General features: G+C 38.9%; 1 protein-coding gene and 1 pseudogene across 4 annotated transcripts in view; one reads left to right on the forward strand and one right to left on the reverse strand.

The window, feature by feature from the left end:
- Nucleotides 1-22,821, reverse strand: part of Arhgap32 (Rho GTPase activating protein 32) — a 252,760-nt gene that overhangs the window by 78,580 nt on the left and 151,359 nt on the right. For all 4 annotated transcript variants that reach the window (XM_070038327.1, XM_070038325.1, XM_070038324.1 and 1 more), the window contains one exon: nt 7,110-7,196. In XM_070038327.1, the coding sequence (XP_069894428.1) occupies nt 7,110-7,196 (87 nt within the window). The remainder of the gene's footprint in view (nt 1-7,109; nt 7,197-22,821) is intronic.
- On the forward strand, nt 18,532-22,634 carry LOC138838887 (nuclear envelope pore membrane protein POM 121 pseudogene; annotated as a pseudogene).

Raw genomic sequence — 22,821 nt, forward strand, 5'->3', positions numbered from 1 at the left:
TCTACACTCTTAGTCAATCTAGATCTGCTACATATACTGCTCAGATTCACCAGGAGCACTTACCAGGCCACATTCTAAGACACAGAATACTATCATAAGTTTAAAAAAACAGAGATTATATAGTGTCTGTTTCCAAACCACATGGAGTTAAATTTGAAACCAGTAACATAAAGACAATTGCAAAAGTGCCCAAATACTTAGAAATTAAGTTATACATTATTAAATAAATATGAGTAAAGGAAATCTCAAAGAAGTATTACATATTTTGAACTAAATTAACATGCAAATGTGATTTATCCAAATTGGTATGATGTAGTAAATTTATACAATTGAGTTGATATAATATAAATGCAACAGACCTAAAATCAGTTAAAGTATCACCAAAGGAAGCTAGAAAAATAGAAGTAAATTAAATCCAAATTAAGCAGAATAAAACAGTAAAATTTAGAACAGAATTCAGAAAAATTGAAAATAAGAATGCAATAGAGAAAATTAACAAAACTAAATATCATTCTTTAAAAATATCAGTAGAATTGATAAGCTTGTTTAAAATAAGGGGGATAGGGAGAGAGGGATAGGGAGGCATCAGAAAAGGAGAACAACTTTGTTACAGTTATACACATACACACACAGAGACATTAAAGGAAAAGGAAAGAATATTATCAACATTTCAAAAAATTTGGTTCATAGATTAAATGGAGCAATTGTTTAAGATATCACCTGCCAAAACTGACACAAAGAGAAGCATACAATGTGAAGGTCCCTAAATCTATTTAAGAAATCAAATCAGTCAAGAGTTGGTGGCTCACTTCTATTGACCAGATGGCTGAAATTAGAGGATCAAAGTTCATAGCCAGCCCAGGCAGAAACAACTCAGAGAAATTATATCAACAATCAATTAATAGATTTCAATAACAGAAAGCAACTAGCCCTAATGGCTTCACTAATAATCCATACCAACTAACTAAGAAAAGAACTATAGGAACTGTCTACATTCTCTTCCAGAAGATAGGACAGAAATATGTCCCAAATCATTACACAAGATCAACATTATCTTAATTCCAAAACAGAGAGACAAAAGACTGTTACAGAACTCCCAAAACTCAATAGTAAGAAAATACGTAAGTCAATTAAAAATCATCAAAAGGTTCCTCATCCAAAAGATACATAGATGACAAATAAGCATATAAGAAATTGCTCAAGCTTCTATTCCCTATGTTATTAGTGAATTGCAAATCAAAACAACAAGACCCCTATTAAAATGATCAAAATCCCAAACACTTATAGTAACCAACACTGACAAAAATGTAGACCAGCAGGAATTCTCATTAATTGCTGGGAGGGATACAAAATGAGACAGCTATTTGGAAAACTGTTGGTTAACTCCTCATAAAACTGAACATAACTCTTCTCATGCAAACCTGAATCACAGCTTATTTACCCAAATTAATTGAAAACTTAATAGCCACATAAAGTCCTGGATAGTGATATTTCTAGCATCTTTACTCATAATCATCAAAATGTAGGTGTTCTTTGGCAGGTGAATGGATAAACTGTGGACATCTGCACAATAGAACAGTACTTAGTGCTAGAGCACTGAAGCCTTAAAAAGATTTGGAGGATCTTAAATTCATATTATAAAGTGAAAGAAGCCCATGTGAAAATGATTCCAATTATATGATTTTGGAAAAGATAAAACTATGCAGGCAATAAAAAGCTTAGTTAATGGTCTCTGGGCACTGATGGCTCATGACTGTAATCCTATTTAGTAGTGAAAGGATCATAGTACAAGACCAGCCCTGGAAGAAAGGTTCAAGAAATACTATCTCAGATATAAACAGCAAAAATGGGAATGTAGGAGTGGTAGAGTGTCAGGGCAGCAAGCATGAGGCCTTGAGTTCAAACTCCAGTGGGGGTTGGAGGAAGAAGTTAGTGGTTGTCAAGGTTTCTTAGGAAGGAAGGGAATAAGAGTGAGAGAAAGAAAGGGATTGAGGGAACAAAGTAGGATAGTTAGAACACAAATGTTTTTACGACATAAATAGCATTCTGTACAACTAAAATAATGGAGAAATAACATTTTCCAAAGTTGGAATATACAGCCCCAAGAATGAACTCTAATAAAAACTACTGACTTCAGAAGATAATGCTGTGTCCATGTAGGTTCATCAATTCTAACAAATATACCACTATGGACTTCTTTCAACTGTCTCTTAAAAATGCTCATGTCAACAAAATGCCAGCTCTTCTACACAGATTTTTGTTTATGAAATCAGAAGCTCAACACACAATTTGCAAAACATCTAAATGTGTTACATTTACGGAAGTAAATTTCTAAAAAATATCACCTTATATTTTAGTAGATATGAAACAAGATCTTTAATAAAATCACAGCTTTAATAATTCAATTTCTAAACTGCTTAAATTTAATCAGAGTATTGTAGAAGTTTGAAAATGATAAAGGAACAAAACAAGAACAACATGCTTTAATATGTATGTCTTCCTCAATTTAAATTTATTTCTATCCAAGGATGCCAAAACCAGTATTTCTTGATAAGGCTAAGAAATAACATGAAAAAAGGAAGTATAAGTGTTTGCTGTCTTTTTTTTTAGAAGAACATCATTGCAAATATCCTTGGAAATACCCAAAATCCTTTGTCTTGGGAAAGTTAATCTGAAAAGTAACTGATAATATCATTCTCCTTAAATGTATGAAGTTCTCTAAAATGAGAGAGAAAAGAAGACCTGACTTGAATCTTAGCTTGGTCTACCTTAAGTACAGAATCTTACAATTATTCAACATCTATGAACTACAGTTCACTTATTTGTGAAATGGGAACAGTAACAGCTAATTTCACAGAAACCTTATGCAGTTTACATAGAATGCTAGCAACCTGCCTATGCATTTTGTTCACACACACATGCTCTACAATCCATAATCTATCCCACTGCTGTACAGTAACAATGCTTCCTAAAGGAACTGAATAGAGGAGGAGATAATTCATATCAAGGAATGCGTCTCTACTGATGGAATTTCAAGCATGGAAACGTCAGCACACTGGAGATATTTTGAGACCAAGAAGCATTCCCTTGAAACCAACTGCTTACCCCACCTACCATGACATAAAGGAACCTTGAACTAATAGAAACAGTTATTAAATATTGATCTGCAAAAATATACTATTAAGTATTAGTGAACTCTATTTAGAATAGAACAGTATTTAATATACTTTAACTTCAATAAGAATTGTTAATATCATCTAGTCTCATTGGACAAAGAAATGACAAAGTTTTAAGTATTTTATTAAACAATTATCCTTAAAACAATAAAACTACTCATGCAGAAGGAAGAAATTAAAATAAGATTTCATTAAGGTGTCTATTAGAATGGATTTACATTTGCCACTTTAAAATTTACTTAAAAGTTGATGCTTATTTATTTGCTAAAGAAGGCAGATTTTCAAACTTAATGCTGTTAATATTATACTCATAAAGTTTCTATCCTACATAGTGGAACTTAAAATAATTAGTGTCATAGTTCATCTAATTTCAATATTTTCTAGATTATTTAATTTTCAACATTTACACTAGTAAAGTCTCTATCTCTTTCATACTTCTGAATTTCTTATGATTTTTATTAATCTTCAGTAATTTCTACATAAATCCTTTTCTTGATAAGCAGAAGGAAAAAAAGCCATGAATTTTCAGAGGAAAAAACAGACTGAAAAGAACTTTCGCACAATAACATCAAGACAGATATTAGATAGAGTGTCTGTTCATCCACAGAATGATTTGTGAACTGGTTACACTACATTAACAAACAGAATGAAAACTATGGGAAAGAATATCTGAGATGTAACATGTCTGTGTTTACTCTAATGTTCAATATAAGCAGGAGTTGAATGCTCAGAGCACTAATGATTTATTATTCAAAGCATCTGGGAAAGTTTTCTCTATGGTTAATATTTAGTGAAAGATGGGTAAATTAGATTTCTTTGACTAGTATCAGCTATTAAAATTTTTCTATCATTAAAACTATAGTATGTTGGACTAGGATCAGTCTGAACTGTCTTCTTCTAGGGATATAAAGTTTAATGATTTAATGATTCATATTGTGTGTGTGCAGATAAAAGAGAGAGAAAGAAAGGGCAGGCTTGAGCTCCTATTCAATGCAGTTATATAAAGCAACTACAGGATCAATCAGCTAAGTAGGTAAGTGTACTTCTGTAGTTTTTTTTTTTAATTAACATTGGAGATATGCTTGCAGATTTTAGGGTAGTCAAACAAGTTCAAATCATATTATTAAAAAATGCTGAGTAAAAAAACTCCATATTAAGTGGGGCGCTGGTGGCTCACGCCTATAATCCTAGCTACTCAGGAGGCTGAGATCTGAGGATCGCGGTTCAAAGCCAGCCCGGGCAGGAGAGACTGTGAGACTCCTATCTCAAATAAACCACCAGAAAACCGGAAGTGGCGCTGTAGCTCAAGTGGTAGAGCGCTCGCCTTGAGCTGAAGAGCTGAAGGACAGCGCCCAGGCCCAGAGTTCAAGCCCCACGACCGACAAAAAAAAAAAAAAAAACCACTCCATATTATTTAGATTGAAACCCTGGTCTTTTATTGAATGAGCTCAGGAAGAGTATTAATATTTCCAAGTCTTTATTCCACCATCTATAAAACTGAAATCAGATTATTTTCCTCAACAAGCTGTCATAAGAATTAAATGGCATACTATTGGTATTATAGGCACAGAAACTGTTTACTGAATTTGGTTCCTTTCTATGGAAGACAGAATTTACATTTCTGTACTCACAATTTTAAGAGACATAAAATTAAAGTGCAGGCAAAGTCACAATTAAGAGCTTCAAAGAAAGTAGTGCCACTCAACCTTCAGAAGGAAAAAAAGATCTCATCCATTTAATTTGTCACCAACTAAGCTAATATATAAGAGAATGAAGAGTTAAAGAAAGGACCAAGAATTTTGGTTAAATGTTATTAAAATGTAAAAGCTGGCAGAGATACACAATATGTGAACAGGTAATGGTAATCTGAAGATTAGGCACTTCTCAAATCTGTTCCAGACTGGAAATTCCACAGAGATGTAGGAAAAGCTGGCAGTTGGGAAACTGACTTCACATAGCTTAGAGCAGCTACTTCAGTACCTGGACCTCAGTATCTTGCTTGTAAAAATTAGAGGCTTTGGTTGTGAGTCTCTTTAGTTATAAAATGATTCTAAGTTTAATATGGTTTGTGGCTGAAACACATGACAAGAATTCAGAGGTAAGCCATGGGATGGCTTCAATGATTACTTCTAATGAGGGCATTACTGTAACGTAATAATTACTACTTCGATGTAGTAAGTAGTACCCCAAGTTGATTTAAAAAATTTAAAGCAGGTTGACTAGGAAACAATGTATCATGTAGGTAACTAAAACCTGGAAGAACAATCAAGCAACAATTATGAATTCTAACATACAGTTTACTGCTTACCTTTTAAAGGCAATTTTAAAACACATAAGAAATTTTAAAATGGAACTTTTAAAAGTATAAATACCTTTGACATGGTTTGCTCATGGGAATAAAAGTACTTGCATTCTGGAAGCGAGGGAAACTGGTAAGAAGAAGGATGCTAAAATCGGGTAGGCTATAGAGGGATTAATTTATTCTTGACATAACAATCACGTATTCTAGATAAGAGGATTTCCATTTGTTTACTACTAACAGGTTATCAGAAAATCACTTGCTGTTGTGACTTAAAAATCAACTGATCATGGGCTGGGAATGTGGCTTAGTGGTAGAGTATTGGCCTAACATGCATGAAGCCCTGGGTTCAATTCCTCAGTACGACATAAACAGAAAAGGCCAGAAGTGGTGCTGTGGTTCAAGAGGTAGAGTGTTAGCCTTGAGGAAAAGAAACTCAGGGATAGTCCCCAGGCCCTTAGTTCAAAGCCCCAGGGCTGACAAAAAAAAGAAAGAAAGAAAAGAATTGACCAATATCCATAATCTCTTAATAAAACTGCCCTTCATCATCTAGAGCCTGAGATACTTCTGTGGCTTTTCTTTGCTTACTTCTCTCCCCACCAGATCTTAGCCACTCATCCTCTAACTACTTATAGAATTAAATATCTTGCTTAAAGCTACAAATCACCAAGATTTAAAAAAATCTATGTGTGCCAGCCACCAGTGGCTCATATCTGTAATCCTAGCTACTCAGGAGGTTGAAATCTGAGGCAAGAAAGTCCATGAGACTCTTATCTCCAATAAACTACTCAGAAAACCAGAAGTGGTGCTGTGGCTCAAGTGGTAGAGCGCTAGCCTTGAGCTGAAGAGCTGAGGGACAATGCTCAGGCCCAGAGGTCGTCCCATGACTGACAAAAAAAAAAAAATCAATGTATGAGTAGAGTGTGTACTCTATGAACAGTAGGACAAACAGCTACTGTGTCTTCTTTGGTTCTGTCTCTAATGTATTAAACTCCTATGTTTAAGGCTGGCACTTTATCACCTGAGCCTTGCCTCCAGTTCCAGATTTCTACTGGTTAACTAGAGATAAGAAACTCACAGATTTGTCTGTTGGCTTTGAATCTTAAATTTCTGAGTAACTAGAATTGTAGGTGTGAGCCACCCAGTGTCTGGCTTGAAGTTGCAATCTAAGTTGTGAATTCCACATAGCATTGCATAAACATGTTTCTTTTGCATTTTTTGCAGAATAACATTTTGTTTTCTTTTCTTATACTAGCCATTCACAGCCCAATTTCAAGTATCTTTCTGTGAATTAGTCTGCCAGGTAATGTGAGAAATGTACTATACTGGGCTGGGAAGGTGGCTCAGTGGTAGAGCGCTTGCCTTGCAGGCATGAGGCCCTGGGTTCAATTCCTCAGCACCACATAAGCAAAAAGAAAAAAGCCGGAAGTGGTGCTGTGGCTCAGGTGGTAGAGCGCTAGCCTTGAGCTGAAGAGCTGAGGGGCAGTGCCCAGGCCCAGAGTTCAGGCCCCACGACCAGACCCCCCCACCAAATAAAAAGAAAAAAGAAATGTACTATACTAAGGAATTTAATCATTATTCAAAATAATCCTTATGAACTCTATGAGATGTAGAGGACACATCCACACATTTACCTGGCAAGCAATCTGTACGAGGTAGACCAGCTCTTTAGATTCACAGCCATTTTTCATTACTTCATTCTGTTCTTCTGAAAGTGAAAGCTAGGTCACAGAAGAAAGGGAGGAGAAAGAAAATCATGATTAACGAAAAAGAACACACTATCACATCAAATTTAAGGTAATTGTTTATATTGGTAAATAAGTGAGAAATTCACAATTTGGGGGGAGGGGAACACTACTGGGGCTTGATCTCTGGACCTGGGCACTTTATCTGAGTTTTTTTTGCTCAAAGCTAGTGCTCTACTTCTTGAGCCACAGCTCCACTTCCAGCCATTTGGTGGTTAACTGGAAGTAAGAGGCTCACAGACTTTCTTGCCTGGGCTGACTTCAAACCATGATTTTCAGATCTCAGCCTCTTGAGTAGCTAGGATTACAGGCATGAGATACCCAGTCAAGAATTCAGGATTTAAAAAATATCATTATTTGACCTGTCTTTGCAGTTTTTCTACCCTAGAACAACTGCATAAAAGTAAAATGTTGGTATTAAATACAATTATAATACTCAGATGTATATGTATGAAAATGGAGCCAGAAAACTTGAGGAGATAGATAGGGTTGAAATTAATGCAAGGGATGACATTGTACTGTAAATATAAATGGACAAGTTATCTTGAAATCCCTTTATACAAAAATTTGAAGATAATTTTTTAAATTGAAACACACACACACACACACACACACACACACACACAAACAAATTCATTCCAGAGTGGGTCTTCATTTCTTTATTATATATGTTAAAGGAAGACATTAAACAGGGCACTGAGAGACAGCATGAAACACTTAAAAGAGCTCAGGCTCTATTATAAGGAATGCAAACTGGCTGCCCGAAAACGGACTGAGCCTCCAAACATGTTTAATTTCGGACTCACCATGTGGGCTGCATGTTGGGTTTTATTTTTATTTAAACAAGCTGAGAGGTTTCATATGAACTCACTTGGGTTCATAACTCACCTGGAAAGGGACGTGACATAAAAATACCTCTTCTCTATGTTAGGGGTATTAAATAAGATAATGTACAGAAAGTCTCTGCCAAGGTGACTGGTACTTAAGAAGTACTTAATATACGAAATGTAATGTTAAAACTGTAAGAAATACAGTTAGTGAAGACACATTAGGAAAGCAGTATCACTGGAAGTTATTATTATTGTCATAATTATCATTATTATTAGTCCTGGGGCTTTAACTCAGGGCTTGGGCACTGTCCCTGAGCTTTTTTGCTCAAGACTAGTACTCTACTACTCGAGATACAGCCCCACTATGGCTTTTTCAGCAGTTACCTAAAGATAAGAGGCTCACAATCTTTCCTGCCTGGGCTGGCTCAGCCTTCTGAGAAGTTAGGATTACAGGCATGAGCGACAGGTGCTGTTTAAAAAAAAAGAAAAGGTTTTTATTGTGAAAATACTGTACAGAGGGGTTATAGTTACATGAGCAAGATAATGAGTATATTTCTTATCAAGCATTGTTGCTTCCTCCTTTGTTTTTCCCCTACCACCTCCTCCCTCCCATCTCCACAACTACAGCACCCCCTACCTCTACCCCCACCCCTGCTGCCTAAATTGTAAAGTTCGTTTTTTTGACATAGTCTTGTACATCTCATTGTTGCAATGGGTTAACCTGTATCCCTGTTTAAACAATTTGTTTTTTTCCCTTCCCCTCCCCAAATTATACCAAAATCAAATACAGTGAAAATAGGGGCTATACCATGGGGGAAGGGACATACAAAGCCACAAAAAAATCACGTGGGCCCTTATAAATATGTTAGAAACAATAGCAAGAAAGAAAAAAAAACACTTGTGTCCTTATCTTGGGGTTCATTTCATTTAACATCATCTTATCTGACCTTTTCTGCTTGTCTCAGACATATACTAGTTATTGCAAATAAGGGAAACCATGGGACCTATTTGGGCCTGGCTTACTTAATTTTTTTTTGTTTTGTTTGTTTGTTTTTGGCTTTGTTTTAGGTGCCAAACCCAATACATCATCGTTGAATCTAATATCCATAAAGACTTTCTCCTATGTTCTCTGTCATGTTGTTGTTGGGTTTTTTTGTTTTTGTTTTTGTTTTTGTCAGTCATGGGGCTTGAACTCTGGGCCTGGGCACTATTTCTGAGCTCTTCAGCTCAAGGTGAGTGACCTACCACTTGAGCCAAAGGGCCACTTCCAGTTTTCTGGCGATTAATTGGAGATAAATGTCTCATGGACTTTCCTGCCTGGGATGGCTCTGAACTGCAATCCTCAGATCTCAGCCTCTTGAGTAGCTAGGATTATAGGTATGAGCCACCAGCGCCTGGCTATTGTTTTACTTCATGTATGTAGGTCTTAGAACCAGTTTTGAGTTAATTTTTGTACATGATATAAGATTCTAATCTTATTTATTTGTTGGCTTGTGTAAATAAATTGTATTTTCAGCATTATTTGTGGAAAACACTTCTCCATTGAATGGTATCAGCCACCTCAGTGAAATTCTATTGACCTACAAATGAGATTTTATCTGTGGCCTCTCTTCTCTATTTCATTGGTCTAAATGTCTGTCTTTATGATAGTGGCATACTCTTTTTTAATTGCTACAGAGTTGCAGTACATTTTGAAGTTAAGAAACAGCCCTTCAACTTTTTTGCTGTTTGTTTGTTTTGTGCTAGTTACGGGGCTTGAACTCAGGGCCTTGCACTATCACTCATCTTTTTCACTCATAGCTACTGTTCTACCGCTTGAGCCATGCTTCTGGTTCCTTTTGCTGGTGATGGATACCTATTTGTGTGCTTGGCATTGCTCTGAACTTCAATTCTATACCTCAGCTTCCTGAGGAATCAGACATAAGCCACCGGTGCCCAGCTAACTCTGTTTTTTTTTTTTTTTAAGGTGTTTTTGATTGTTCAGAATTCCTTGAGAAGTCACAGTAATTCCAGGATGGGTTTTTCTATTTGTGAAAAAAATGCCATTTGGGGTTTTAAAAGAGATAACATTAAATCTGCAGATTGTTTAGGTAGTTCTGACAACAACATCAAGTCATCTAATCCATGCCCTGGGAATATCTTCTATAAGTTCTCTTAGCAACATTTTGAAGTTGCCAATGTGTAAGTCTTTCGCCTAGTTGTAGTTTTTATTGCCATGGTTTCTTTCTACTTTGGTTCTGAGGTCTCTCTGTTGAGAGCTGCCATTATGACAAGGCAGGTACTATCTAGGAGAACCTGACTAGGAAGAAAGTTAGATTTGCTTTGGAAAGTTATCACAAAAGGAGCACCTATATAAAGTGAAAAGCTGAGCCACAAGCTGTGATCTAAAAAGAAACATTCATAGTACATAGTTGACAGATTGGTAATCATGAGAAGGGAAAAGGAAGGAGAGTGATGGACCTGGGAAAGTATCTGCAACTTACATGGGGATCACTATGCACCTGACGAAAGGCTAACCGAACAAGATTCCTCATTTTACTCATAGACTCTTTTTCTTCCTCCCAAATTCCGAGGTATATATGCTAGACAATCACTCACCAGTTGAGTAACCTAATAATCACACTCATTTTTTTCTACTTCTCCTTCTAAAATGAGCTGTCTTTTTGTAAGCCCAGGAACAAAAATCTAACCTAACCTCTGAGTTCTTAATTGGTCCTGTCTCCTGAAACTTGCCTCTCACCTCTACACTTTTCTTCCACCCTGGCTGTCAAATATCTGGTACTAGGCCTCATTGTACCTAGTTGCAGAGTGGGTGATTACAACAGTCTAATTGGTCTTTTCCATTTTCCATCACACATCGGGCTCAGTACTCTCTTCTCAACATCTAGCAATACTTTCTATACTCCTACTAAAGCAATTTAAAAGTGAAGCCCACATACCTTTGATGACTACTAAAGGACCTCCATGGCATTTCTCCAAATACTTTCCAAACTCACTGTTCCTACAATCATGTTTCCATTCATCCTCTTCCCTCGCAGGTACCTAGTTTTCCTACCTGAATGTCCTCCATTTCTAGTATCCAATTTCCTTCCAGTCCTCAATAAAGGTAAATCTTTGAATGCCACAGGAAATAACCTCTTTCACATATAAATATCTACAAGCAGCCTCACAAAATACTTACTTTCTCCTATCATATGCTGATTGGTATACTGTTTGTTTTCCCTGAGGATAGGCTATTCTGCCAGAGGTATCACGGAGATGGTTAGCACATACAAAATATCCAACAAAACCATCTGGTATGGACTGTTTTAAGACATCCTATACACAAGTCTGAACATGAATGTGTTTTATGCAGTACCTACCCCATAAGTACCAAGAGTATACACTATGAAAGAGCAGGCTACATTTGCCTGTATTTATGATATGAACCTCAGTCAGCTAAGTAATTTTCATGTCCTTCAAGTTAACAATATCTCATACTGTCTATTCTGAATAGCAAGATTTTCAAATCCTATTATTTCTAAATTGTTCCAAACCTATCTTTGGCATTATATTTCCTGTATAGACTACTTTCATCACTATGGAAACCTATCACAATTAGTGTTGTTAGGATCTTTAAATATACAACTCTACTCAGAACCTCCAAATGTTCATAAAAGTATATGGAGCATGGAAGGAGAACAGAGAAGGTAAAATATAACACTCTAACCACAGCAAAAACCATTCATTTGTGTCTAATTAGAATACAAAGGGCAAAGAAAGAGTGCATTCATCTTTTTTAGCTCTACAATGACTGCAAATTCATTGGGGCATACCTATGCTATGGACTTTGAAAGAGGTTCCCTTTCAACTCAGTAGACTCAAGGAGCTGGAGACATAAAAAATACTTTCTCCTTTTTAATATTATGTAGTCCATACATGCTTTAATTCCTAATTTACAACACTGAACATATGAATTCAAAACTATACATTTCAGGGCAGGTAGAAGAGTAACTCTACAGTCCAATTGCAGAGTTCTACTCATCCAAACTTCTACCATACACATGGAGTGTATCTGGTTATCCCTCCCTCCCTCCATGAAGAATTGGGACCTAAGAAATCAATGTAAGTTATACTATGATTAAATAAAAGGCCCGACCCACTGTTTCTACTGAGGTGAAAGAGGTATGTGACAAACTGTGGCAAGCCAACTTGTTAGTGTATAACTAAGATAACATTTTGGACCCTTCATAGTTTCAAACTCAGCAATACTATTTTTCAAGCACAATCATTTAATTCCTATATGTGAATCATATATGCAATCATGACACCATGGTGAATATATGTATATATATTTATTTTTATATTTACTTATTTATAATCTAAACACTTTCACACCTCTAAGTCTTGGACTGCATAAGGTCAAATGGGGTCAAGTTAAAAACCAGGTCTTGGATAATAGCTAGCACTCATAGTTCAGTACCTGAATTTTCATTTCACAAGAATAATTTACTTTATAGGAGGGAATATTATCATAGAATATATAGAAAATTAAAACCAAATTTTTCTCTTTTTTTGATTTGAGGAAAACTAAACTTTGTGGTCAGGGTGAGAATAGTGAAATATTAGCATAAATTTTGTTTCAGGTGATTGTAGTATTTTAACTCAAATATCCAGAAGAAAATCACATGCAAAAAACAGTATTTTCATTAATTAATTCATGTTTATTAACAATGAGAATGTCACTATAATAAAGCATTTTGGGCAGGCTTCAGCACTGCCTCAATCCTGACAACACGTCTAGCCATAGCAGGCAAGCGTGCTGCTCCCATAGTACTGATGAGGTCTGACTCCAGCAAAGTGCCACCTTAGAACTCTGCTCTTTCAAACAGTTTCCAAACATACTGAGCAATCTAATCTATATTTTATTTATTATTACACTTAATTCTCACAGTACTCTGTGATGTAACTGAAATAGATCAAGTTGTTCCTGCTCAACAAATAAGGAAACAGGGGACTATAAATGCTAAGGAACTTACTTTAGATCACAGTTTATACTACACTATTATAATTATACTTTTAAGCTTTCAGCTTCATTAACGACACAAGATATTTCAAAACTATGGCTCATAGTTTTGGCAAAATAGTAATTCTAAGCTAAGTGTGGTGGCTCAAGCCTGTATTCTAAGCTATAGGGAGAAGCTGAAAGCAGTAGGATCATGATTGGAAGACAGCTTGAGCGAAAGTCTACTCTTTATCTCAATCAACAAGCCGGGTAATGTAGCATGCATCTGTCATTCAGATACAAGAATGAGAAGTTGTAGACTGGAGAAGCCGAGCAAGATGTTTAAGAAAGAACTTTAAAGGCAAAAAGGGCTTAATTGTGGCTCTAGTAATAGAGTGATTGCCAGTATAATAAGCCCTGAGCTCAAACTCCAGTGCTGCTCTAAAAAACTTGTTCTGTATCATATCAGAGAGAACCATGTTTATTACAAAAATGTTGTTTATATTCTATGTAATGGAGTAAAACAGTGTTATGTAGAATAGCGTTATGTAAAATAGGCCTTTAGAGAATTTGTCATTGAGCAAGGGTATTTAAGTGAGGTCATATAAGAGTTGTTTCAGATTTGTTGCTGGAGAACAGTAACAATGATTTTTCAAAAAATATTTAATTTCTTCATAAATAAGTTGAATATTTTTTAAATAATTGTATATCTAATACTATAAAAATGGAATAAACACCACAGTGTATAGATTACTGAATTTGATTAATGAATAAAGGAATAAATGATTTAAAAAAAAAAAGTACTTCTGCCAGTCTAATCTTTTCCACAACAAAAAGAACAAGTGAACAGCCTTAGATTCAGATGGTCTTGGTTCAAATACAATAGATTCAAAACCAAATTATGTTTTGTTTAACCACAACTTCTTTATTTGAAAGTGTTGTAAAGAGTTAATGTAACAATGTGAAACAGAAGCCCATTTTTAAAAATCGTATTACTATGGTTCACTATTCTTATTATTTAGGTGAAACTTCACTATCTCTATTCACATTTCTCTATATCAAACCAAGACTATATTATATCTAATGACAAAAAGCCACAGCAGTATTTCCCAGCCCCTTCCCAGAGCTCCTACATACACAACTCAGGAAACAGATATCATATTCATAGTTTCCTAGACCTTATTTCTGTCAAAATCTGAGATCTTGTATTGAGGCCAATTTAACCAATACTTCACATGAAACTGGATTTAAAAAAAAAAAAGATATTAGTTGACAGCTTCAGATAACCAACTAGATGATAAAGGGAATGTAAAGTAAAGCAAACACATTCACCATTGTACTATCTTGCACACTAGATGGCAGTATAACATAAAGCATAACAGAAGAGCTTACTGCTGCAAAATAAATCCATCATTTCTCTGCAATTTGCAAGAGATATTGTTCCCTTCTTATTGTAAATTATTTTGTGTAATGTGAGTAATTTTTTTGGATACAAAATACTATAACAGACAGAGGAAGTGAAATAAAGAGATACTTAAATTTACTTTTTTTTTTTTTTTTTTGTCAGTCACAGGGCCTGAACTCAGGGTCTGGGCAGTATCCCTGAGCTCTTTTTTGCTCAAGGCTAGCACTCTACCACTTTGAGTCACTGCTCTACTTCTGGCTTTCTGGTGGTTAACTGGAGATAGTCTCACGGACTTTCTTGCATGGGATGGCTTCGAACTGTGATCCTCAATAGCTAGGATTACAGGCCTGCCACCAGTGCCTAGCAGAAATTTACCAAATTTATACTACATGTCCCTTTTACTTAAAGCAAGAAGCCCTTTCTAACACTTATCTCTTTTTTGAGGTTTTAATTTCTCAAAAACAAATATATAGAATTTAGCTAAACTACTACATTATTCAGAGGAAACTATCCAAACTTGAAAGTATTTATTAAAAATGTATTCATTTATTATTTATTAATACTTAATACTTATTAATCATTAATACTAATGGTATTTAAGTACTTAACAGTTTATTGTATACTGCTAATAAAGGAGGTAACAGTATACTTCGGTAGAACTACGAGTTTAACATGCATGTTTAACACCCAGTATTCCTTCCCAAATAAACCCCACAAACAAACCAGTATCTGAAAATGAGCTATGTATAGTGTTTTATTTCTCTAGAGAAAACATACCGAGCATATATATCATATAACATTAATATTGAACCAAGTTGGTTAGGAAAAATATTATTTTTGGCAAGCAAGCTGGATGTAGCAAGTACACAAATGTTTGTTAATCTCAACTTTTCAAGGAAAACAAGCAAACTAAAAGAATTAAACTTTTGATTGAAGATTCACATGCAAAAACAGTAAAATAGAAAAAAGTCTGCTTAGTGATTAATGCCATGAAAAACATTTAGTTTGATCATTGAAAATACAATCTGCTTTCTTGGTTAAAATTTAATTTAAGAATACCTTGTGTAGGGGCTGGGAATGTGACTTAGCAGTAGAGTGCTTGCCTAGCATGCATGAAGCCTTGGTTCGATTCCTTAGCACCACATAAACAGAAAAATCCAGAAGTGGCACTATGGCTCAAGTGAAGAGTGCTAGCCTTGAGCAAAAAGAAGCTCAGGGACTGAGTTCAAGCTCTATGACTGGCAAAACAAACAAACAAACAAACAAACAAAAAACAAAAAACAAAAAAAAACCTGTATACAACTTACAGCATATAAAAGCTACAAACTATAACAAAAAGCTACATTAAATAATTTTCTGAATGATTAAAAATTGCCCTTATAAGACAAACACAAACCTAACTAGACTAATAATCAAATTATAAGCTGAAATGCTAATTAACAATTAAACCACTTCATTGGGAATCAGGCCCCAAAGGTTTCACCAGGTAAATTCCACTAAACTTTCAAATAAAAGGCAATTCTAGTTTATATAAACTATTCCAAGGAATGTATTTTAAAAAATGGAAGAGAAGTAGAAATCCCCCAAACTCAAACTAAGGAACAAGTATAACACATATCAATACTACTTAGTTAACATACAAAAATTTCTAAAATCTTAGCAGAGTAATAAACATTTTGAAATATTTATAACACACAGAATGTGCCCCAGAAATGTAAAGATGTTGGAATAATCTATTTCTATAGCAAGGCAATTTTTTAAATTAATATTAGTTTTTAAAGACTATTTATCTGCACTCTGGGGAAGAGGACTAAAATAGGACCATGCTACAGCACAGCCTTTCCTGTCTCTTTTCCACTTCACCTTGTCACAACCTCAACTCATTAAATCAGAGTTCACAGCTCACCTACAATTTCCTGCCTGGAAAAAGAACATTCCCTGTCATCTCATGCTCTAGAGTATCCAGGAACTGCAGTGTCTGTTCAGTGTGAAGATAAGGAAAAGAAGACAATCTCATCTGTGGTCCAGAAAGTATACCTCAATGCTTACACAAGTTACCTAAGGTCACTGCTGGAAAGGAGCTAAATAGGATTTTTAACACATTTTTGGAACCTAAAGCTTATGTATAGCCAATCCACCAGAAAAATAGCCACTGTCTTGACAGTCACTATTATCAGGCACAAATTAAGTTAGAAATGTGCAGATACTCTCCTGATACTTAAGAAACAGACTCTCTAGTGTCAAATCCTGGCTCACCCCAGCAGGCCCCTTCATCACTCAAATGTTTTTATCTCTTTAAACTGGAAAGCAGAAAACCTACTCAAAAGATTCATGTACTTTATTAACCAAGCTTTATTTTTCTAAGTGTACGGTCTGTGGACCAACACACACTGGTCATCCTACCTCCCATGAGTGCTAAACTGAAACCTTTGATCACACATTAACATATATGTATAGATACATGCTCCAGTCTGTTAGTATGTTGTGTCAATACCATAGTACAGTTAAGACAGAGAACCTAAAAAGGTAGTGTAATCAGATCCTTTATTTATTTTAAAGATATGATGGGCTGGATGTGGGTGCTAACCAAAAGCAATCCAGTGCATCTCTGAGCTCCCTGACTGGCTGTAGGAATGGATTAAATTTCTATTTACCAAGATAGGAAGACAATAGGAGAAACTGTTCAGAGTAGGGACTCTTTCAGGCATGCTAAGCTTAGGATGCTTGTTAGACATCCAGGTGAAGGTGCTAGGAAGTCAGATGGAATCTGAAGGGCAGATCACGTAAATGTCCTTTCTACTTTATAGTAAATGGCTGTACCAACTCAAAGTATTTGTATCTAAATACTTCCAGTAATATTTGTATCTTTCAGTCTAAAAATAGTAATTGGAATTTCTAATATAGATGCTAATAATTTTCAATATACACATAGTGCTTTATGACTGTGATGGAGATCAGGACATGAGGACCAAGTCAAGGTAAATCCTGATCCCTCCCTTTCCTTTCATGCTATAACTGAAAGCACTTGACTTAAAATGTTTTGCCTTGATTTAAAAAAAATTAGTAAATACTGACATGTGCCATAAGAGAGATTTACATTTAGACTTATACATTTAGAATATACATTTCTAGGATCTGGGGAGATAAGAGCTCTAAATACAAACTTTTTTTTTCTTTCATCCATTGTGGGGCTTAAACTCAGGGCCTTAGGGATACCACTGAGCTTTTTTTTTTTTTTTTTTTTTAACTCTCTACTACCTTGAGCCACAGAGCCACTTCTGGTTTTCTGGTGGTTAATTAGAATTAAGAGTCTCAAGGACTTTCCTGCCCTAGCTGGCTTTGAACAGCAACCTTCAGATCTCAGCTCCTGAATAGCTAGGATTACAGTCATGAAGTCACAGGACTGAAGAATGTGAGTTGGGACATAATAAAAAGAAACAACTAAGGAGGCCACTGGCAGTTTGAATAACCTACTAAGTAATAGCCCTACTCCATATAAGGTTGAAACTCTATTCCAGACATATATCACTTTTTACTGCTTTTTGACTTCAGGTAACAGTTCTCACACTGAAAATGAATGATGAAAGATTCATTTTCTAAGAACACGTTTAAGATCTAATATGTTGCAATGTGTCTATTCTGAAAACAACATACTTATAATCATATGAACTGAGGCATTCAATCCCTCCTTTACCTGTTATCCTACTGGACAGCATGTAAACTGTCTGGAAGTTAACATTACTATGTTTGGGTTTTATGTCTTTCCACTCAACCATAAAATGTGAAAGTATAAACACAAAGCCCAACTTGCCAGTGACACGTGGTTTTGACTGGCCACAATCCATTTAAAACAACGAACAAAACGAACAAACAATAAATTAAAAAAAAAAAATCTCCTGTGGCCGCAGCAGCTCACAGGGAGTGGAAGGTCAGGGAGTGCGGCGGGGCTGGGCCCTCGGGATAGGGATGAAAATGCGCGCCAATGCGCGCCAAGGCCCGCGCGCCAAGGCCCACGCGCCGGACTCGCTCCATCTAAACGCACGAGGCAGCATACGTTACCCACATTGCCTCGAGCCAAGTCCCCAGGGTCAACGGAAAGCTGGGGTCACAGGACGCCGCTCGCTGGACACGATCCCTCTGAACGGTCCTTAGGGACAACTACTGGGCAAGGCTGTGCCTCCACACTGTCTTGTTCCTGACCCGGCACGGACGACGCCTGGCCACCGGGCCCACTGGCAGCTCCTGCGGGTCCCATCTCATCCACCCCATGTTCCCCGCCCATCTACACAGAGCCTCCCGAAGGTCTCCCCCGGTTGAAGGTGGGGCTTTACACAAACGTTTTCATATAACACCTCGAAGATGCCATCTGATCCACCAGGCCAAGTATCCCCTTGGGGTACTGCCCAGGGTGTGCTGGGAGGAAGGTTACAAGAAGGTTGTCAAAAGGATGGTGTGCAACCCAATGACAGTGAGGATCCCTCCCCCCAACAGAAAACGACTGCGCAACTTTTTCCTGTCCTCACCAGCCAGTAATGGCCTAGACCCGTGTACAAAGGAGCTGGCGGCCAATGCCCACAGAGAGAGAAAGAGGAGGACTGTGGAGGAAGAAGAACAAATATTTCTTGATGGCCAGAAAATCAAGAGAAGACGCAATGACAGCAGTAGCAGTGGACATTCTGCTGGTGATTCCCTGGTGACCACCAGAGCCCCTGCTTCCCACACGCCTAAGCCCCAGGCCCAGAAGGGAAGTCTCCCCTCAGAGAGCCCAGATGGCTTGATGTCAAACTCCCAGACGAGCACACACATAGCTGGCATCCTTAGCTTCGGTGACCGCAATGCCATCAGTAGTTCATATAGCTCTACGCTAGGCGTCAGCATCTCACAGCTGTGCAAGAGGAACAGCCCCACCTCCTCCTGGCCCCAGATATTAGAGAGGCCAGCCAAAAGAGCAAGAGAAGAACAACTGTGTCCACCTTCTAGTTCTTCAGCTTCAGGCAAAGGGTCTGAAGACAAGGTGACAGACAAGGTATCTCAGGGGGAAAAGGTCCCAGATATAGACAAGCTGAAGCAGCCAAACTCAGGAACTCTGCTTTCCTCAACTGGGAGTTCTGGGACCCGTAAACGGAAGACTCAGCTGCTGTGCCCTAGGAGAGGAGTCCCGTTGACCTTGCCTCCTGCTCCCCAACTTGGCTATACTGTCACTGCTGAAGATCTGGACCAGGAAAAGAGAGAAAGCCTGCAGAGGATCAATGAGGCCTTAGAGGACAAGGACAAAGACAAGGCCATCTCCAGTTCTGTCACTGAGAAGCCGCCCACCACTCAGCCCTCCTTCACATTCACCACGCCTGATACAGGGCCTGCTTTCTCGACAGCCTCCCTCCCAGATCCAGACACTAACCATCTATTGGAGAGCTGGAAAAACATGCAGAATCGCAGAGATACACATGTCTTCCCCAAACCAGCTGGAGCAGCTACCACTTCAGACCCTGTACCTCTCAAGACACCCAGCGTTTCTCAGGTCCCTATAAGCACTTCATTGCCAGGGCTGCAACAGAACAACTCTTCTGATGCTTTCCTGGGACAGGCACCTGCATTCTCCAGGACCCAAGTCATTGACACCAAGACACCTGCAGCCCCTCAGGCTGAGACACCAGCTACGGGACTCCCTGCCCCACTCCCTACTACCGATCCAGGGATGCTATTTGTAGTGCCATGCCACCTGCCTTCCAACCCTTCATGTTCTGCAGCCCCTGACATGTCTTCTGCCTACTCCACATTCCAGATCCTTTTCCTTTCTCCACATAAAAGTGACAGTGGCAGCGCCTTGGTACCTAGCCCCTCATCCACAATGGCAGTGGCTACCAGCTCCACCCTCTCTACCATGACCAGCACCACCATCACTAGGGATTCCAAGCCTGTCTTTGGCAGTATAGAGCCACCCAGCTCTGTGCCCTTGTCAACTCCCTTCTCCTTCAAGCAACCAACCTCTACAGCCACCTCTGCCTCAGTCTTCACTGGTCTGGCTACCACTACCTCCACAGTGGCTTTTGTCACTACTACCAGTTCATCCACAGAATCAGCTTCCAAGCCCACATTTGGCTTTGGGGTGAATGGTATAGGTAGCACCAGTGTTTCCACTTCAAACTCAATCCCCTTTGCGTCAGTTCCTGCCTCTGCCACTGGACTGCCCAAAAATGAGAACGCTAAATTCAACTTCCATCAGCCTCTGCCTATGTCTACTTCAGCAGCAGTCACCTCCTTTGGCCAGCCCCTCCGCAGTGTCACTCCAATGGCCAGCAGCAGCAGCAGCAGCACCTCTACCACCACTACAATCACTGGCTGCAGTGGCTTCCCCACTTCACTCCCCACCACACTTGCTACCACCACCAGCCACCAGTACTTGACCACCTCCAACATTACCACCCCCACCTTCAACTTCCCCTTTGCTTCTCATGCCAAGTCCACTCCCCAGCCCTACCCAGTACCCAATGCCCTGCCTACATTTGGGGCCACACAGGGACATCAGCAGCAGGGCACTGGGCCAGACTTTGTCCCAAGCTTTGGCAGCTCCTTCACTTTTGGAAACACTCTGGCCTCATCTGCCGCACCAGCATCAGCACAGACCCAGTTGGCTGTGAGTGGCTCAGAACAGACAGCTTTTGCTGGTCAGAAAGGCACAGCCTCTGCTTTATATACCTCTGCCAGTATGCAGCCCACCTTCGGAGGCACTAGCTCAGTTTCCTCTTTTAGAGCGGCAGCTTCTGGCTTCCCAGCCTCCACACAGACTACCAACACCAGGACTAGTAGTTCCTCAGGTGGCAGGTCCACTCCGTCTCCTTTCACATTTGGGGACTCAGCAGCCCCAGCTGGCAGCTGGAAAATAGGGCTAGATGTAGCAACCTCAGGCAACAGCAATACCTCCGGAGCATTCAGCTTCAGGGCCAAGCAGAGTAGGCTCACACCCTCTGGGAGTGGGCGGCTGCAACCTCACCTTCAGAACATCCTCAAACCTAACCAAGGATTCCTAGGCATCCAACCTGCTGGATCAGCAGCCCCTGCATTTGCCAGTGGTGCAGGGTCCAAGAATTCAGGGGCTCGACAGATTCTGCAGGCGCGAAGGCAGCATTCTCGCAAGAAGTAGACTGTTCCTGTTCTCCCTCCCTGCACCTCCTCGCACAAATCTGGGCCTCAGAACCTATCAGAACTTCTGCCCCTCAAGTTCCTTAAAGCAAACCGTGTCCAGATCTCTAGTTTCAGCCATGTACTTCTGGAGGAAGCAGGTACTTTGGTAAGGGGTAGGAGGTGGCAGGGTTCATGTAGAAGCCCAAGTTAGTACCTTTACTCGGTTGTACAGGTGAGACTGAAGATCTAAAGAAACACCTGTCCACATCATCCACTTGTTCCCCTGACTCTTAGGTAGCATAGTTCAGCCAGGCCCCTCCCACTCCAGAGCACTGTCATTACTGAACCACGTGGGGGTCTATCTGATCTCTAGTGTACATTTAACAGAATGGGGAAATGGGCCATAACTAAGATTTGTCTGCCTACCCGGTCTATAAGAAAGAGCTTCATCTCAAGAATTCTCATGCCCTCTTTTTATTCCTTTATCCTCCTGGGTCATCTGTAGGATCTATTCCTTAATATATGATCATGAATCTTGCTTTGCCTTACAGATCCCAGTGGATACTGCTCCACTTCCTCCTGCCCAGGCTTGAGAGTCTTCAACTCTAGTAAAGAAGCTCCCAGAGCACGCAGGATGTGGGCCGCTCCTTCCAGTGCCTCCTTCCACATCCACCATCTACCACCTGCTGGCTCTTAACTGCCTCTCCAACACTGCACATTTCCAGCTTAATCCTGTGCCACTGTCTGATGCTCATGTGTGCTGCTCTTTTATGAATCTTCTGGAAGATAATGTAGAGGCATGTCCCCACTGTGGGCCTACGTTTTGGTATTTAAGGATCAGCAGTGCAGGACTGGAGTCCAGGGGAAAAAGATCTTCCCTGCATGGATGCTCTCCCACAAACCCATTCTGGCTACAGGGGAGCATTCCCAGTGTGTATCAGGCAACTGGAAAAACTCAGACCAACAGTACCCTCTCCAGCCTTCTCCTTGTGCCTGTGTTCTAAAACAACCCTAGTCCCCAAACCTCATGGCCATATTGGCTCTATTTTCATAAAATAAAAGTGTGTTTTTGTATTTAAGCCATGTTGGCCTTTACCTTCTTTCAAGTTTGGGCCACTGAACTAGTTAAGTATAAATGCTGACTAGAAATTAGTTGTGTAGCTAATTTTGTCTGAAGAAGAGGGTCAATGCTGCTTCTGCATCGTCCAGGGAACTGAGTGCCTTCTGGAACGAAGAAAGATGGTTCTTATAATACAGTGG

Source organism: Dipodomys merriami, unplaced genomic scaffold (assembly GCF_024711535.1).
Source record: "Dipodomys merriami isolate MVZ:Mamm:240054 unplaced genomic scaffold, mDipMer1.0.p SCAF_29, whole genome shotgun sequence".
NCBI lineage: Eukaryota > Metazoa > Chordata > Mammalia > Rodentia > Heteromyidae > Dipodomys > Dipodomys merriami.